Source organism: Trachurus trachurus, assembly GCF_905171665.1.
Source record: "Trachurus trachurus genome assembly, chromosome: 7".
Classification (NCBI taxonomy): domain Eukaryota; kingdom Metazoa; phylum Chordata; class Actinopteri; order Carangiformes; family Carangidae; genus Trachurus; species Trachurus trachurus.
The window spans coordinates 33,285,774-33,298,778 of NC_139901.1; the positions used below are offsets into that span (position 1 = coordinate 33,285,774).

Below are 13,005 nucleotides of genomic sequence, written 5' to 3' on the forward strand. Positions count from 1 at the left end.
TTCACATCAACTGTACAAGTCTTATAAATAAAAGCTGAGGGGGGGACAAGGGGGGGGGGGGGGGTAGTGTCCAGGAAGACGAAGACAGCCACGTGCATGTGTGTGTGTGTGTGTGTGTGTTAGCAGCATGCTAGGCTACTTGTGGATGAGCTCTACAGTGCAGCCAGCTGTTTGCAGGGCTTCATGAGTCCACAACCAGAACCAGGTCCACACTGCAACAACTCACAATCTTACCAAGAATATTGTCTTATTTCTAGTCAAAATGTTATTTCTAGTCAAAATAAATCTCATTCTACTTAAAATAAGACTCGTCACATTAAAAAGCAGCTTGTTTTTAGACACTTTTTACTTCTTTCAAGCAGATTTTCACTTGAAATAAGTAGAAAAATCTGATAGTGGAGCAAGTTTTTCTTCCTTATTACAAACACACACAAAAACTTGCTTTCACTGGCAGATTTTTCTACTTATTTCAAGTGAAAATTAGTTTGAAACAAGTGAAAATGATCTGAAAACAAGTAAATTTTTAGGTGATGAGTCTTATTTTAAGTGGAAAGAGATTAGTTCTGACTAGAAATGAGACATTTTGACAAGAAAAAGGACAAATATTATTGGAGAGATTTAGAGTTTTTGCAGTCCAGGTCTACGGTCCTAGTCCAGAACCAGAACCAGAACCAGGTCTAGGGTCTAGGTCCAGGTCCAGGTCCAGGTCTTCAGCCACTCAGCGGATGCAGGTCGACCTTGACCTTCTCTCCGCTGCTCAGCATTCCCACGGTGGGGAACAGGCCTCCAGGAGGAACCAGCATCTCCCTCCGGCCCATCAGCTTCCCGTTCCTGGTGAAGAACACCTGCAGCACGGCCACCGGGGGGCAGCACAGGGCAACACAGAGAGAGACAGAGAGAGAGAGAAAAGTCCTTCAAAATACAAAAAAAATCAATCAAAATAAACTTCCAGATGTATCGTGACATGAAAGCTATTTTTAGCGAGGCTGATCAACAACATATTTTCACTAATGGTTTGCGTTGTAATGTTAATTTTGTGAAACATAAGTTATTTCTTGAGTATAAAGAAAAATGGGCGAATGATATCTGGTTTAAACCAAAGCTCAGAACCTATTGCCAATTGAAAAATGTATATTGTTCAGAACCCGATGTGACTTTGCCACTGGATAGATCTAAGAGATCTTTATCTTTATGGATTCTCCCTCTGGCAGTAGAAGTAGGAAGGTTTAACTCAGTACCTGAGGATGAAAGACTCTGCACATTATGTAATCTAAATGTAATCGAGGATGAACTGTATTTTCTGTTTCATTGTCTGTTATATGACAAAGCCAGAACAGGCAGTTTCTGTTTCAGAAAATGCAAAACCTGAGTTGTTTTGGGTTGATGATGATGATGATGAGGTAAAGTTGGAATGGTTCTTCAGAAAAGAAGTCTTTACTAGAGCTACTTTCATAAAAAGTGCCTGGTCAAAAAGAAAAAGTGAATTATTGATGTGAATTCCATGTGGTTTCTGTTTCTGTTTGGTTTTGTCTGTGCTCTGATGATTTTGTTTGGTGTCTAAATATGATGATAATGTGCCTTGTAAGCCCTTATGGTGCACGACACGTAAATAAATATAAATTCATTCATTCATTCATTCCAGATTATTGCATCTCTTGTCTCCAGGTCTGTGTGTGAGGACCGACACCGACAGTCACGTTCAGTAGAAGGTTCAAGTGGAGAAACAAGAAACACAGACCTGGCAGATTAATATTAAAACACTGGATCAGAGTTAAACAGTATTTAGTTGATGCAGGTCGGTGTTGTTCCTGCCACACTGCCACTCCTGAAAAAAGGTTGAACAAATTGCAACAGAAGCAAACTCAACTGGTTTTGTATCCTCAACATGTCCTGAGTGAGGGAAAAAAAGCCCAGAAGAATCCCATTAGGGGAAAGTTTAGAAAAAGACCCAAATATATCCCATTCATACACCTACAGGCATATCATTATGTGAACAGAGTAACATTTTTTACCTTTAGATATCTCCATGAAAATTACTGAGTTGATTACTTACATTAAGACAAACAAAAAATGTATTACAAGTTTTTGAAATTATTTGTTAACATGAGAAAATTTGCATAAATTCCACCGTTTTGAAGGCACATGTATATATAAAGGTGCTGTGGTGATACCAACATGAAAACTGGAATGAGTCGACTCCAGAGGTTCATAAAGGGACAGTCTGTGTATTGTCTGGAAATTTCGGACCAAGTCACAGAGTTTACTTTCACTTTCGTCAGCTTACCAACTGTACCTTTAATGAGCTAGGTTGCTTAGGCTACCATGTAAAACCAGAACTCTTGAAAAATTGCAGTCATCTTGAAATTTAAAGTGGTCAACTTGTCGGTTGACCGATGGAGTCAACTCATTCTAGTTTTCATGCTGGTACCACCACAGCAACTTCATATATACATGTGCTGTCAAAACGGTGGAATTTATGTAGATTTATGCACATTTGCTCATGTTAACAAAGAATTTCAAAAAACTTGTAATACATTTTTTGTTTGTCTTAATGTAAGTAATCAACTCAGTAATTTTCATGGAGATATCTAAAGGTTAAAAATTTGACCCTATTCACGTGAGAAAAATAATGAATAGGTGTATGAATGGGATATTTGGGTCTTTTTCTTAACTTTCCTCTAATTGGATTCTTCAGGGCTTTTTTCCCCTCAGTCAGGACATGTTGAGGATACAAAACCAGTTGAGTTTGCTTCTGTTGCAGTTTGTTCAACGTTGACTTGACCTTTTTTGGCTTAAAATGACTGGACTAATAGACTTCAACATGAAACTACGGTGGCCCTGAGGTGCAAAACACAACAGCAAATCAGAAAACACAAGGACAAATAGTTACCGTGGTCATTTGTCGTTGTGTTTTCTCTCTTTTTGTGTTGTGTTTTCTCTCTTTTTGTGTTGTGTTTTCTCTTTTTGTGTTGTGTTTTCTCTCTTTTGCTGTTGTGTTTTGTGTTTTGCCACTCAGGGCCACCGTAGGAAACAGAGATAGAAGCAGTAAAATGAGATGTCAAACTGTGTCTGCTGCTCTGTAACGTAACGTAACTGCAACCAGGAAGCAGGAATATTGTTAAATAACTAGGTGATATGTAACGTGTGTTGTCTAGAGGTGTGTGTGTGTGTGTGTGTGTGTGTGTGTGTGTGTGTGTGTGTGTGTGTGTGTGGGGGGTTACAGTGTTTACAGTACATGTCTCTACTAAATCAGTGAGTGATCAAACATCATCCAGCTGAACATCAACAAGCTGCTCAACGCTAAAGACCCACAAGTCTCAGAACAAATACCGACGCACTGAAACAACAAGTGGGAGCTCTGTGGAGTGTGTGTGTGTGTGTGTGTGTGTGTGGAGTGTGTGTAGTGTGTGTGTGTGTGTGTGTTGGATAAATCAGGCTGAGTCACAGATCAAACATTCAGCGTGCCACCCACTCCACGAGGAAAAGGCACGACCGCCGCTCAACGACACACACACACACACACACACACACACACACACAGTCCTGCTGAATACATAAGGGATAATGTATAGTTCGGAGGTGTTTCATACAACATGAAGGGGTTTATTTCTCCATAACAACCGACCAACTTTACATTATCCCGCTTAGACCACGGCCTTTACAAGTAAAATAATTAATTTGAAACAAAATGTTGATCAAAATACGACTTTCATCGATTTATAATTGCATCATTTAGCGAATCTGCCAGTCCGGTCACGGCCGCTGTTTTGCCGAGCCTCCTCCCGGTCGTTGCATTATGAAGCCTTTGATAATCAATCAGTAGATCGATGGATTACCACACATGTGTTATTATGATGTGTGTAGGGATGCAAATTATCGAGTAATTCATTAATCGATAGTTGATAGACCTTATCGATCGATGATCGATTAATTGATAAGCGGCGATTTTCCTGAGAACCTAAATTTAAGGGGAAAATTTAAGCTCAACATTCCTTATGGACTTACACTAGTAGGCTATTTGTTAGTTTATTTTAAGAGCACAGCACAATGAAAATGTTTAAGTAACACGTTATTTAACCTTTAAATAATGTTGAGGATCAAATTATGTGACCCATTTTTACATTTAGGAACAGTAAAAACACCCTAAACATTTTTCCTCTGACTTTAAGTTGAACTTGTTCTTGGCCAACACAATATCTACAGATTAAATGGTCTTTCCTGCCACTACACTATGATTACTGTATTTAACTAGGCTACTTAAATCACAGTAGCATAAACTGATTTGTTGAACTCAGGACAGTCTGAAGACAGAGAGCTCTGAGGTTGAAGTCCTATCATAATGAGATGAGATGAGAGACACCGCTGTGTTTCCATTGCAGATTTTCGCAAAATAAAAGCGATATTTCTGAAACTTCGAAAAAGTGCAATTGCCATTTGCGGGTGTTTCCATTGAAAGGTATTTTGCGAATGAGCCGTAATGCGTCTTGCGTTTCTATGGTGACGGCACAGCGATCTCAGCTGCCGACAGCTGTTGCTGTTATTGTTTTTAACTTTGACGAAAACAGCGCTTGATTGCTGAAAGGCAAAGCCCGTGTGGCGCTGCAGCGGCCATGGATAAGGACGCACTCACACGGGCCATTTGTTCCGTACCGTGCTGAAGCTCTAATGCTCTTTTCACCTCCTCTCCCTCTCTCCCTTGTGTGCTGCAGTGCGCTGCACACGTTTACACAGAGATCTGCTACATTATGTCGGCTTTGCTTGTTTACATTTCACAGTAAAACTCCCATTGAAAAGGAACGATTAATTGCAAGTAATTTAATTTAATTTAATCGATTAAATTCTTATCGACAATTAATCGATAGTCGATTAATTGTTTACATCCCTAGATGTGTGTATTGTGTGTAGTCGTATCTGTCATAAACAAGAGATTAACTTTACTGTTTACAGGGCTCTGATCAGCAGGTTTGGTTTCCAGCAGCGATGTGGAAGGAGCCTCCACTCTCCTTGTAACAAGTTACACGTCATTTATCTAACATCACTATTAGTCCGAAGCTGTTTAATGACGGTAAAAAATGAAACATAAGGTAAACTTCACTGATTGATGAGTGATTGCTCCTCCAGTCGGCCGTTGCTATGGAGTCCCTAGCAACGGTCCGTTCAGCGGTGGTCTATCTATCGAGAAATAAACACCGCAGAACATTGGTGATTGACCAATCAGAATCGAGTATTCAAGAGAGCCGTGTTCTAAATATTGATGAATCCCTGCATGGTGATTGGTGCTGCTCCATCGGTAACCGCCGTACAAACATGGCGGCGCAAGATGGCGACTCTCTCTCTATCTCTATGTCTGCAACCGGTTTTCCTCTGAGAGCGACTTTAAAGGGACATTGTGTCACGTTCCTGCAGTCAGAAGTTTATTTAGTTAGTTAGTAGGAATGGGAATCTTTTACTTTCTCACGATTCGATTCGATTCTGAGTTTTGGGGCTACAATTCAATTCAAAATGGATTTTTGATTCAAAACGATTTGATTCCTAATGATTTCTGCTTCAGTCTGTCGGTGTGAAAGGATCCTCATGATCTACTCCAGTCTGCTTTACAAGACAGAATGACTGAAGTGTCTTTCTCACATTTATTGAGTTTTAAACATTTATCCATGCTTAGATGGAATTGTTGAAACTGTTGCATAAAAGCAATATCACATATTGCTTAAGTAACAAAATGAAAAGTGCCTCTTTATTAAAATAAACAGTGCAGTTCAACATGCTGCCTTTTAAATTCTAAGGAAATGGAGGCCGACAGCAGCAGATTTGTTTCATTTTTTTAAAATTGATTTTGGGACATTTTATATTGATTCTGAATCGTATTAAATGAGAATTGTGATTCTTATGTGCATCGATTTTTTGGCACAGCCCTACTAGTTAGTTCCCTGTCATCCTTTTTGTTTGATTGCTTGTGGGCGTGGCTTGTTACCGTTGAAACCGTTGTGGATGAGACACGCGGTCGGTGTGGAGTCAGTCAGAGACGCTGGTCCCAGATCAGTCTGAACAACAAGGCTGAGTCACTGCCCCCTGGTGGACACACTCTGCTCTATAACATATGTGTGCACTGCAAAATCTCAAATCTTTCCAAGAATATTTGTCCTTTTTCTTGTCAAAATGTCTAATTTCTAGTCAAAACTAATCTCTTTCCACTTAAAATAAGACTCATCACCTAAAAATGAACTTGTTCTTAGATCATTTTCACTTGTTTCAAACTAATTTTCACTTGAAATAAGTAGAAAAATCTGCCAGTGAAAGCAAGTTGTTTTTGTGCTTGTAATAAGAAAGAAAAACTTGCTCCACTGTCAGATTTTTCTACTTATTTCAAGTGAAAATTTGCTTGAAATAAATAAAAAGTGTCTAAAAACAAGCTGCTTTTTATGTGATGAGTCTTATTTTAAGTAGAATGAGATTTGTTTTGACTAGAAATAAGACAAATATTCTTGGTTTGTGTTTTTGCAGTGTGTGTGTGTGTGTGTGTGTGTGTGTGTGTGTGTGTGTGTGTGTGTGTGTGTGTGTGTTGTGAGTGTGTGTGTGTGTGAGTCTTCCTCACCGTGACCTTCTTGCCCTCCTGCCCCTGCTCGGCCTCTTCCTCCCCGTCCTCCTCTTCCTCCTCTTCGTCGTTGAGGTAGAGGAAGTTCTGGACGCCGCGGTGACCCGGTCGGACGTCCAGCCGCTCCCACTCGTCCACGTCACCTGGCGACGGCGAGGAAACAGAGGAGAGACGCTCAGCTGCATTAAAGGTGCAGTCTGTGTAAAAATGGAGGTAAAACCGTGACGTCCAGCGTTCAGATTGTAGATCACAGCGCTCAGAGCACGGAGCGATGAGGTGAAGATCTAAACCGTTTCACCACATGTCTGCTGTTTCCTCCTCCTCCTTGTTCTTCATTAGTTTATTTATGAACGTGAAACTCTTGCTCTCTGATTGGCTGGATTTTGCCTTCAGGCTGCCATACAAACATGGCGGCACAAGATGGCGACACTCTCTATATCAGGGGTCTGCAACCGTTTTTCCTCTGAGAGCGACTTTAACTAAACGAGAATGGCCGAGAGCTGCTCATGTTAGATTAGATTGATTAGATTGTCTTTATTGTCATTGAAAAAAAAGAATTCCAACGAAATTCACGTTGCTTCTCCGCTGTGATACCACACAACACACACAAGACAGAATAGATACAAAACATAAAACCTATAAAAACATCATGAAATATTAGTATAAAAGCATATGGGAACATTAGTCCACACACAAAAAAAGAGATATTGCATATTGCCCGCTGGGGATTGCACAACCCATTGTTGCCTATCTGTTCTTTAGGCTGCTATTTTGTTCTGTAACATTAACTCTTTACACTGGTAAAACAAAACTGTGTTTCCTTCTCTAAATGAAAACAGTCTGTTTTTTTTAGCTTCTATCACACTGATAACTGGATTTATTACTGTCAGGTGTTGTTCCTCCTCTATTAAATGTGAAAGGAGGCTGAACATCACAGGTCATGTCTGTTCTGATGATACAAGTCAGTGGACTGAAATGTTTCTTTCTCTTCTATAAAACACGTTCTACATCTGGAGGCAGAGCTCCGTGGGAAACATTTGGAGAACTGAGGTTTGGAGAAGCAGGTCCATAGAGCAGCTGATTGGTCGATTCTTAAAGTGAAGTTAAAAGTTGAGTTTTTTCCTCTGTGCAGCACGCGTGTGCATGAAAAAACAGGCGCACCGCACCGTCTGCACGCTGTAACAGTCAGTGTGCATGACGCACGTCTACACGTTACATCTGAACGGCCCCGTGCACGCACACACGCTTCAACAGAGGCGGCGCCATAGGCTGGGAAAAACATCATTATTATTAAATTATGTTTTGGCCCTTTTGCACTAGTATTATATTGCATTTAAATGATGTATTGTATTCAAATGATGTAGCACTGTATTTAACGTATGTCTAGGCTGTTCCCTTTGCACTAGTAGTGGACATTTTATTGTTTTAGACATAATTGTACGATATATATTATCATACATTTCCTCTTGTATTCTATCTATCCATCCATCTATAAATCCGGGATATAAAGTGCAAGTTTGCAGAGTGACCAATCAAGTTTGTATGATACATTACGTGTTACGTGAGACCCCTGTTCTAAAGCAAGATTTTATTTCTTTATTTCTGTTTTTTCTATTTTTATTTTATAGCGATTATTCACTTATACAAATATATGCATGGGTAGTTTATTCAGATTTTGCCACTAAACCTTGACAAATGTTTGACACTGGACCTTTAAATGATGAAACAGCAGGTGAGGAGGAGGAGGAGGAGGAGGAGGAGGAGGAGGAGGAGGTGAAGGACATGTCCATTACTGCTTCCTGTGTGTTAATCTGAACTGTTACTACATGTTGGGTAATGTGAAACCACCTGAGAGCAGGAGGAGGAAAGTCTATATTTGTCTCCGCTGGAAGAAGAAGACCAAGACCAAGAAGAATTTCCCCTCTGACTGACTGACTGCTCAGACAGTTTCCATGCGGGGGACCTTGGTCCGCATCCAGTTTCTATCCAACAAACACAATGAACGGCGTTAAGTCCGACTGATGCTGCAACCGTCTCTAGCTAAACCACGGTAATCAGGTTTAAGAGCGAAACCTCCCACGAACACGTCAGTCAGTCGGCCCCCACGTTGTAATGAATGAATGACAGAGTGATTCTGAACCCGGCGAACCTCACCTTCTCCCTCCAGGATGTAGTCCCGTGGGAACATGATGCCACAGCCCATAATGTCGCCTTTGAAACAGCGAGGACCGAACGCGTCTCCGACCCCGCTGCCGTGGAAGATCTTCCCGTCGTCTGTCGGAGAGAAGAGAGAGGAGAGAGGAGAGAGGAGAGAGACAGAGAGAAGCTTTAATGACTCTGTAGCTGTGTTAATGTTACACTGCAAAAACTCTACATCTTTCCAAGAATATTTGTCTTATTTCTTGTCAAAATGTCTCATTTCTAGTCTAAACTAATCTCTTTCCACTTAAAATAAGACTCATCACCTAAAAATGAACTTGTTTTTAGATAAATTTCACTTGTTTCAAACTAATTTTCACTTGAAATAAGTAGAAAAATCTGCCAGTGAAAGCAAGTTTTTTGTTCTTGTAATAAGAAAGAAAAACTTGCTCCACTATCAGATCTTTCTACTTATTTCAAGTGAAAATCTGCTTGAAAGAAGTAAAAAAGTGTCAAAAACAAGCTACTTTTTAATGTGATGAGTCTTATTTTAAGTAGAATGAGGTTTGTTTTGACTAGAAATAAGACAAATATTCTTGGTAAGAGATTGAGTTTTTGCAGTGTGTGTAAGTTTACCTGAGAGCAGAGGTTCAGTCAGGTTTAAGAAAGATTAAAAAAAAAAGAGTTTTAACACCTGTTCACACAGTGATGTTTGTTTTATATATAATGTCAGTGTGAAGGATGGAGGGGACCATATGAACTGGAAATACTGTATATATCACATTGGATATAACAATCTAATCCTAATAATATGATCAATATAATGCAACTAGAACCAAAATGGTTAAATCAATTGAAAATGATCAATTAGTTGAAGTTAAGTCAAGCTTTATTTATATAGCACCTTTAACCACGGTGCTTTACAATTACAAACAAATAAATAATAAATAATAATAAATACATTAGATAAAGGAGCAATGAAATAGAAACAATAAGAACCGTCAAGATAAAAACAATCAGTTTCAGTTCAGTGTTGCTTTATTGCTAAAAACTCAGCGCTTCTCCATTATGAAGCTGCCCGGTTCTTGTCTGTTTTAGTTGTTGTAGCTATATTTTTTATATACAGTGTTGGGAAAGTTCACTTTCTAAATGAACTAGTTGGAAGATCAGTTCACAAATTTTTAAAATGAACTAGTTCAGTTCATAGTTCATAATTGACCTCTGGCTAAGCCCCGCCCCCTCCACTCACTCGGACAAACAGTCAACATTCGGTGACGGTTGCTATGGCAACAGCTGTCACCGTAGAGACATTTCACAGGAGGCAATTGATGATTTTTGGAGACAGAAAGATTAAATATCATCTGGAAGTCACCAAAACTTCACTTAGCTTTACTGCTATGGCTGTCGGTTGCTGCGAAACGCCGATAGCGACGGGCTAACTTCTGTTAGCCTGTCTATGGAGATTTACATTATACGTTAGCATTAAGCTAGCGGACTTTATGCTTAGTTGTGATGCTGGCTAACATCTAAACATCTCTCACAATATGTTGCCTCAAATACGTTGTTGACTTAACTTAGAACAGATGTAGACATCCTTGTTAAGTTTATCCAGGTTTAGTTGGTGTTGTGGTCTACTGCATAACTTTATCCAGAGCAGACACTTCTCTCGGTTGAGATGTGGCTTGGGAAAAGGTAAATAAATCCCCCCCGTGGCCTCTCGGGATACCTAGTGTCAGAGTTGCATGTACCCCATGAACACTATTTGACCATTTTAAACTTAAAATGTCAAGAAAAAACATATAAAAACGAATGAAAACTGACTAACTGCGAAGTATTTCAATGGACGTGGAAGCAGAGAATGTCCCAGTGTATGGGCTAGCTATGCACACTGTGATTGGCTCATCGTGTTTGGGGGCGGGGCTTAGCCATAGGTCAATTCAACATTTTGAACTAAGTTCACGCTTCCGAAAATGAACTACTGTAGTTCATACTTATTTTTTCCCCCCAATACTTTGCTGCGAGCTATTTTTTTTTTTTTTAAATTGCCACAGCCCATTTAGAACCACAGACAGGAATTATTTTATCAGTTTTAACACTGAATCTGTCAGATTTCATCTTGGTTTTCTGAATCCTGATCCGATCAGAGTTTACATTAGCGGTGCGACACTGTGGTGGCTGCTGCTGCCAGACTGGGAGGTTTCCTGCTACATATTATGGCCTGTTTACAGTGAGTTTTAGCTGTGGGTTTCTATGGAAATCTGACACACTCTTCAATAAAGTTTTATTATTAGGTATATTCTGAGAGAGAGAGAGAGAGAGAGAGAGAGAGAGAGAGAGAGAGAGAGAGAGAGAGAGCGCCGTTCACAAACAGCAGAATGATCACGTTCATCAAGCGGAAATACAGCACGTTCAGTTCATCAACGACTGTTCAATGAACGCGTTCAGACTCAACACTGTATAAATATATTTATAAAACGGAAAGGTGAAATCCGGCGATCTGATTGGTTGTTAGCCGTGGTATAATGAGCATATACCACGGCTACTATTCTAAAGCCTTATCACAGCGTAGGCTATCACTCCGCCTCAGGCACGTATGACTGCCATCAAAGATATTCAATAAATGGAAAGATCCTCCATGAGCGGCTGCTCCAATGATAGAAACGGTTTCACTTCCTGTCTCTCTAAATGGGCGTGGCCAACCGTCACCTCCTCTGTGAACGTGTGTGGATGAAAGTGAGATATTTATATTTTCTCATGATAACATTAAATATTTACACTACTAACAGTCATATTTAGCATGACAAAAATAATTTAAATCATTTTCACGGGAGTTCGCGGCCGTTTGTTTGACGTTGCCTCGGAGATCTGTGTCGTCGTAGAGACAGAGACAGGTCTGGAACAAAGTGGATTTTCTCCTGATGTGTCCGTCTGAAAGTTGCCATTTTGGTGTCAAACTGTTCAGAAGAGATGTGGCTTGTGGAAAATGAGTCCAAAATTTACTTATAGACCATAATCTGTGTTCACGTTCAATTGTCCCATTGGAGTCAATACACTCTATGCTGCCTCTGGTCTCCCTAAAGGGGCGTGGCTGAGCAGAAGCCTAGTGACATCATACAGGAAGCTGACTCCTCATGGAAGGTCTTGGTTTATCCAATCGGTAAAGCTTGTCTGGCCGGCAACCATGGGAAAAACAATAAATGAATAAGACTCCTGTTTAAAAGGGATGCCACCACAGTTCCATACGTGATCTCATACTGGAACAATTTTTATGGAGGACACCGACTGGAAGAAGATTTGGCTCTTACCCAACCGATACCTGTTAACTAATAAAGTGAGAGAAATTTCATTTAAGATTATTCATAAATGTTATCCATCCAATGACCACATTGTAAAAAGATTTTAAAAAGACATTGATGTGAATTGTACTTTATGTTCTGTACTATGCTGAAACTGTGACCCATTTGTTTTGGCTCTGCCCTATTGTGCAAAAACTATGGCGTGATATTTATAATTTTGTTGCTATCAGTGTTGATGGTGATTTTATTTTGTTTTGGAGGAATGTTCTGTTTGGGCTCCCTGACCTGAAAAAAAAACAAGGAAAAAGCTAACATAACTTTTATTATCAACCTTATTATTTTAATGGCAAAATTTCATATTCACAAATGCAAGTTCATTAAAAAAAACCTTCCTTTACTGCTTTTAACAGTGAGCTCAAGCAATACATAACCTCCATCAAATTTTCAAGCAACCAGAAAGTGATTAAGACTTTCAATATATGTGAAAACTTGAACACTTTTTTGGAAACTTATAAATTCCCCCTGGCGTATAATGTAAATGTGCTTTATAAATTGCATTTTACCATGAAAAACTGTTTTTGTAATGTGAAACAAAGTTTTGAATAAAAAAAAAAAAAAAAAAAAAAAAAAAGGTCTTGGTTTATAAACTGTCTTTGCTGGTATGAATGGAAGTTGTTGTCATGTATCCATGACAACGGACTGTTGCAGTCCGTAGCCAAAGACAGTTGATGTTTTTACGATGTTAAAAACTGTAGTAAAGTAGTGTAATTGACATGTTTAAGGTGAACTTTCACCTCCAGAGGGTTAACAATGGTAGAGGGGACTGAGCAGTGACAGAGGAAAAGACCAGATGCAGAGCTACTTGGAGCTAACGTCTGGAGAGGTGGGACTATTTGTTTTCACAGTGAGGCTATTTTATTGGATAATATGTATTTCTTGTTGAATAAAACTACATGAAATTGATTGCGTATCCCTCTT

At 39.5% G+C, this 13,005-nt stretch overlaps 1 protein-coding gene across 1 annotated transcript in view; it reads right to left on the reverse strand.

Moving 5' to 3' along the window:
* Window positions 1-440: 440 nt before the first annotated feature.
* spryd3 (SPRY domain containing 3) overlaps window positions 441-13,005 on the reverse strand; it is a 106,148-nt gene continuing 93,583 nt past the window's right edge. The window contains exons 9-11 of the mRNA XM_083975347.1: window positions 8,747-8,866; window positions 6,593-6,735; window positions 441-845 (exon numbers count right to left, since the gene is read on the reverse strand). Of these exons, the coding sequence (XP_083831473.1) occupies window positions 711-845; window positions 6,593-6,735; window positions 8,747-8,866 (398 nt within the window). The 3' untranslated portion in view covers window positions 441-710. The remainder of the gene's footprint in view (window positions 846-6,592; window positions 6,736-8,746; window positions 8,867-13,005) is intronic.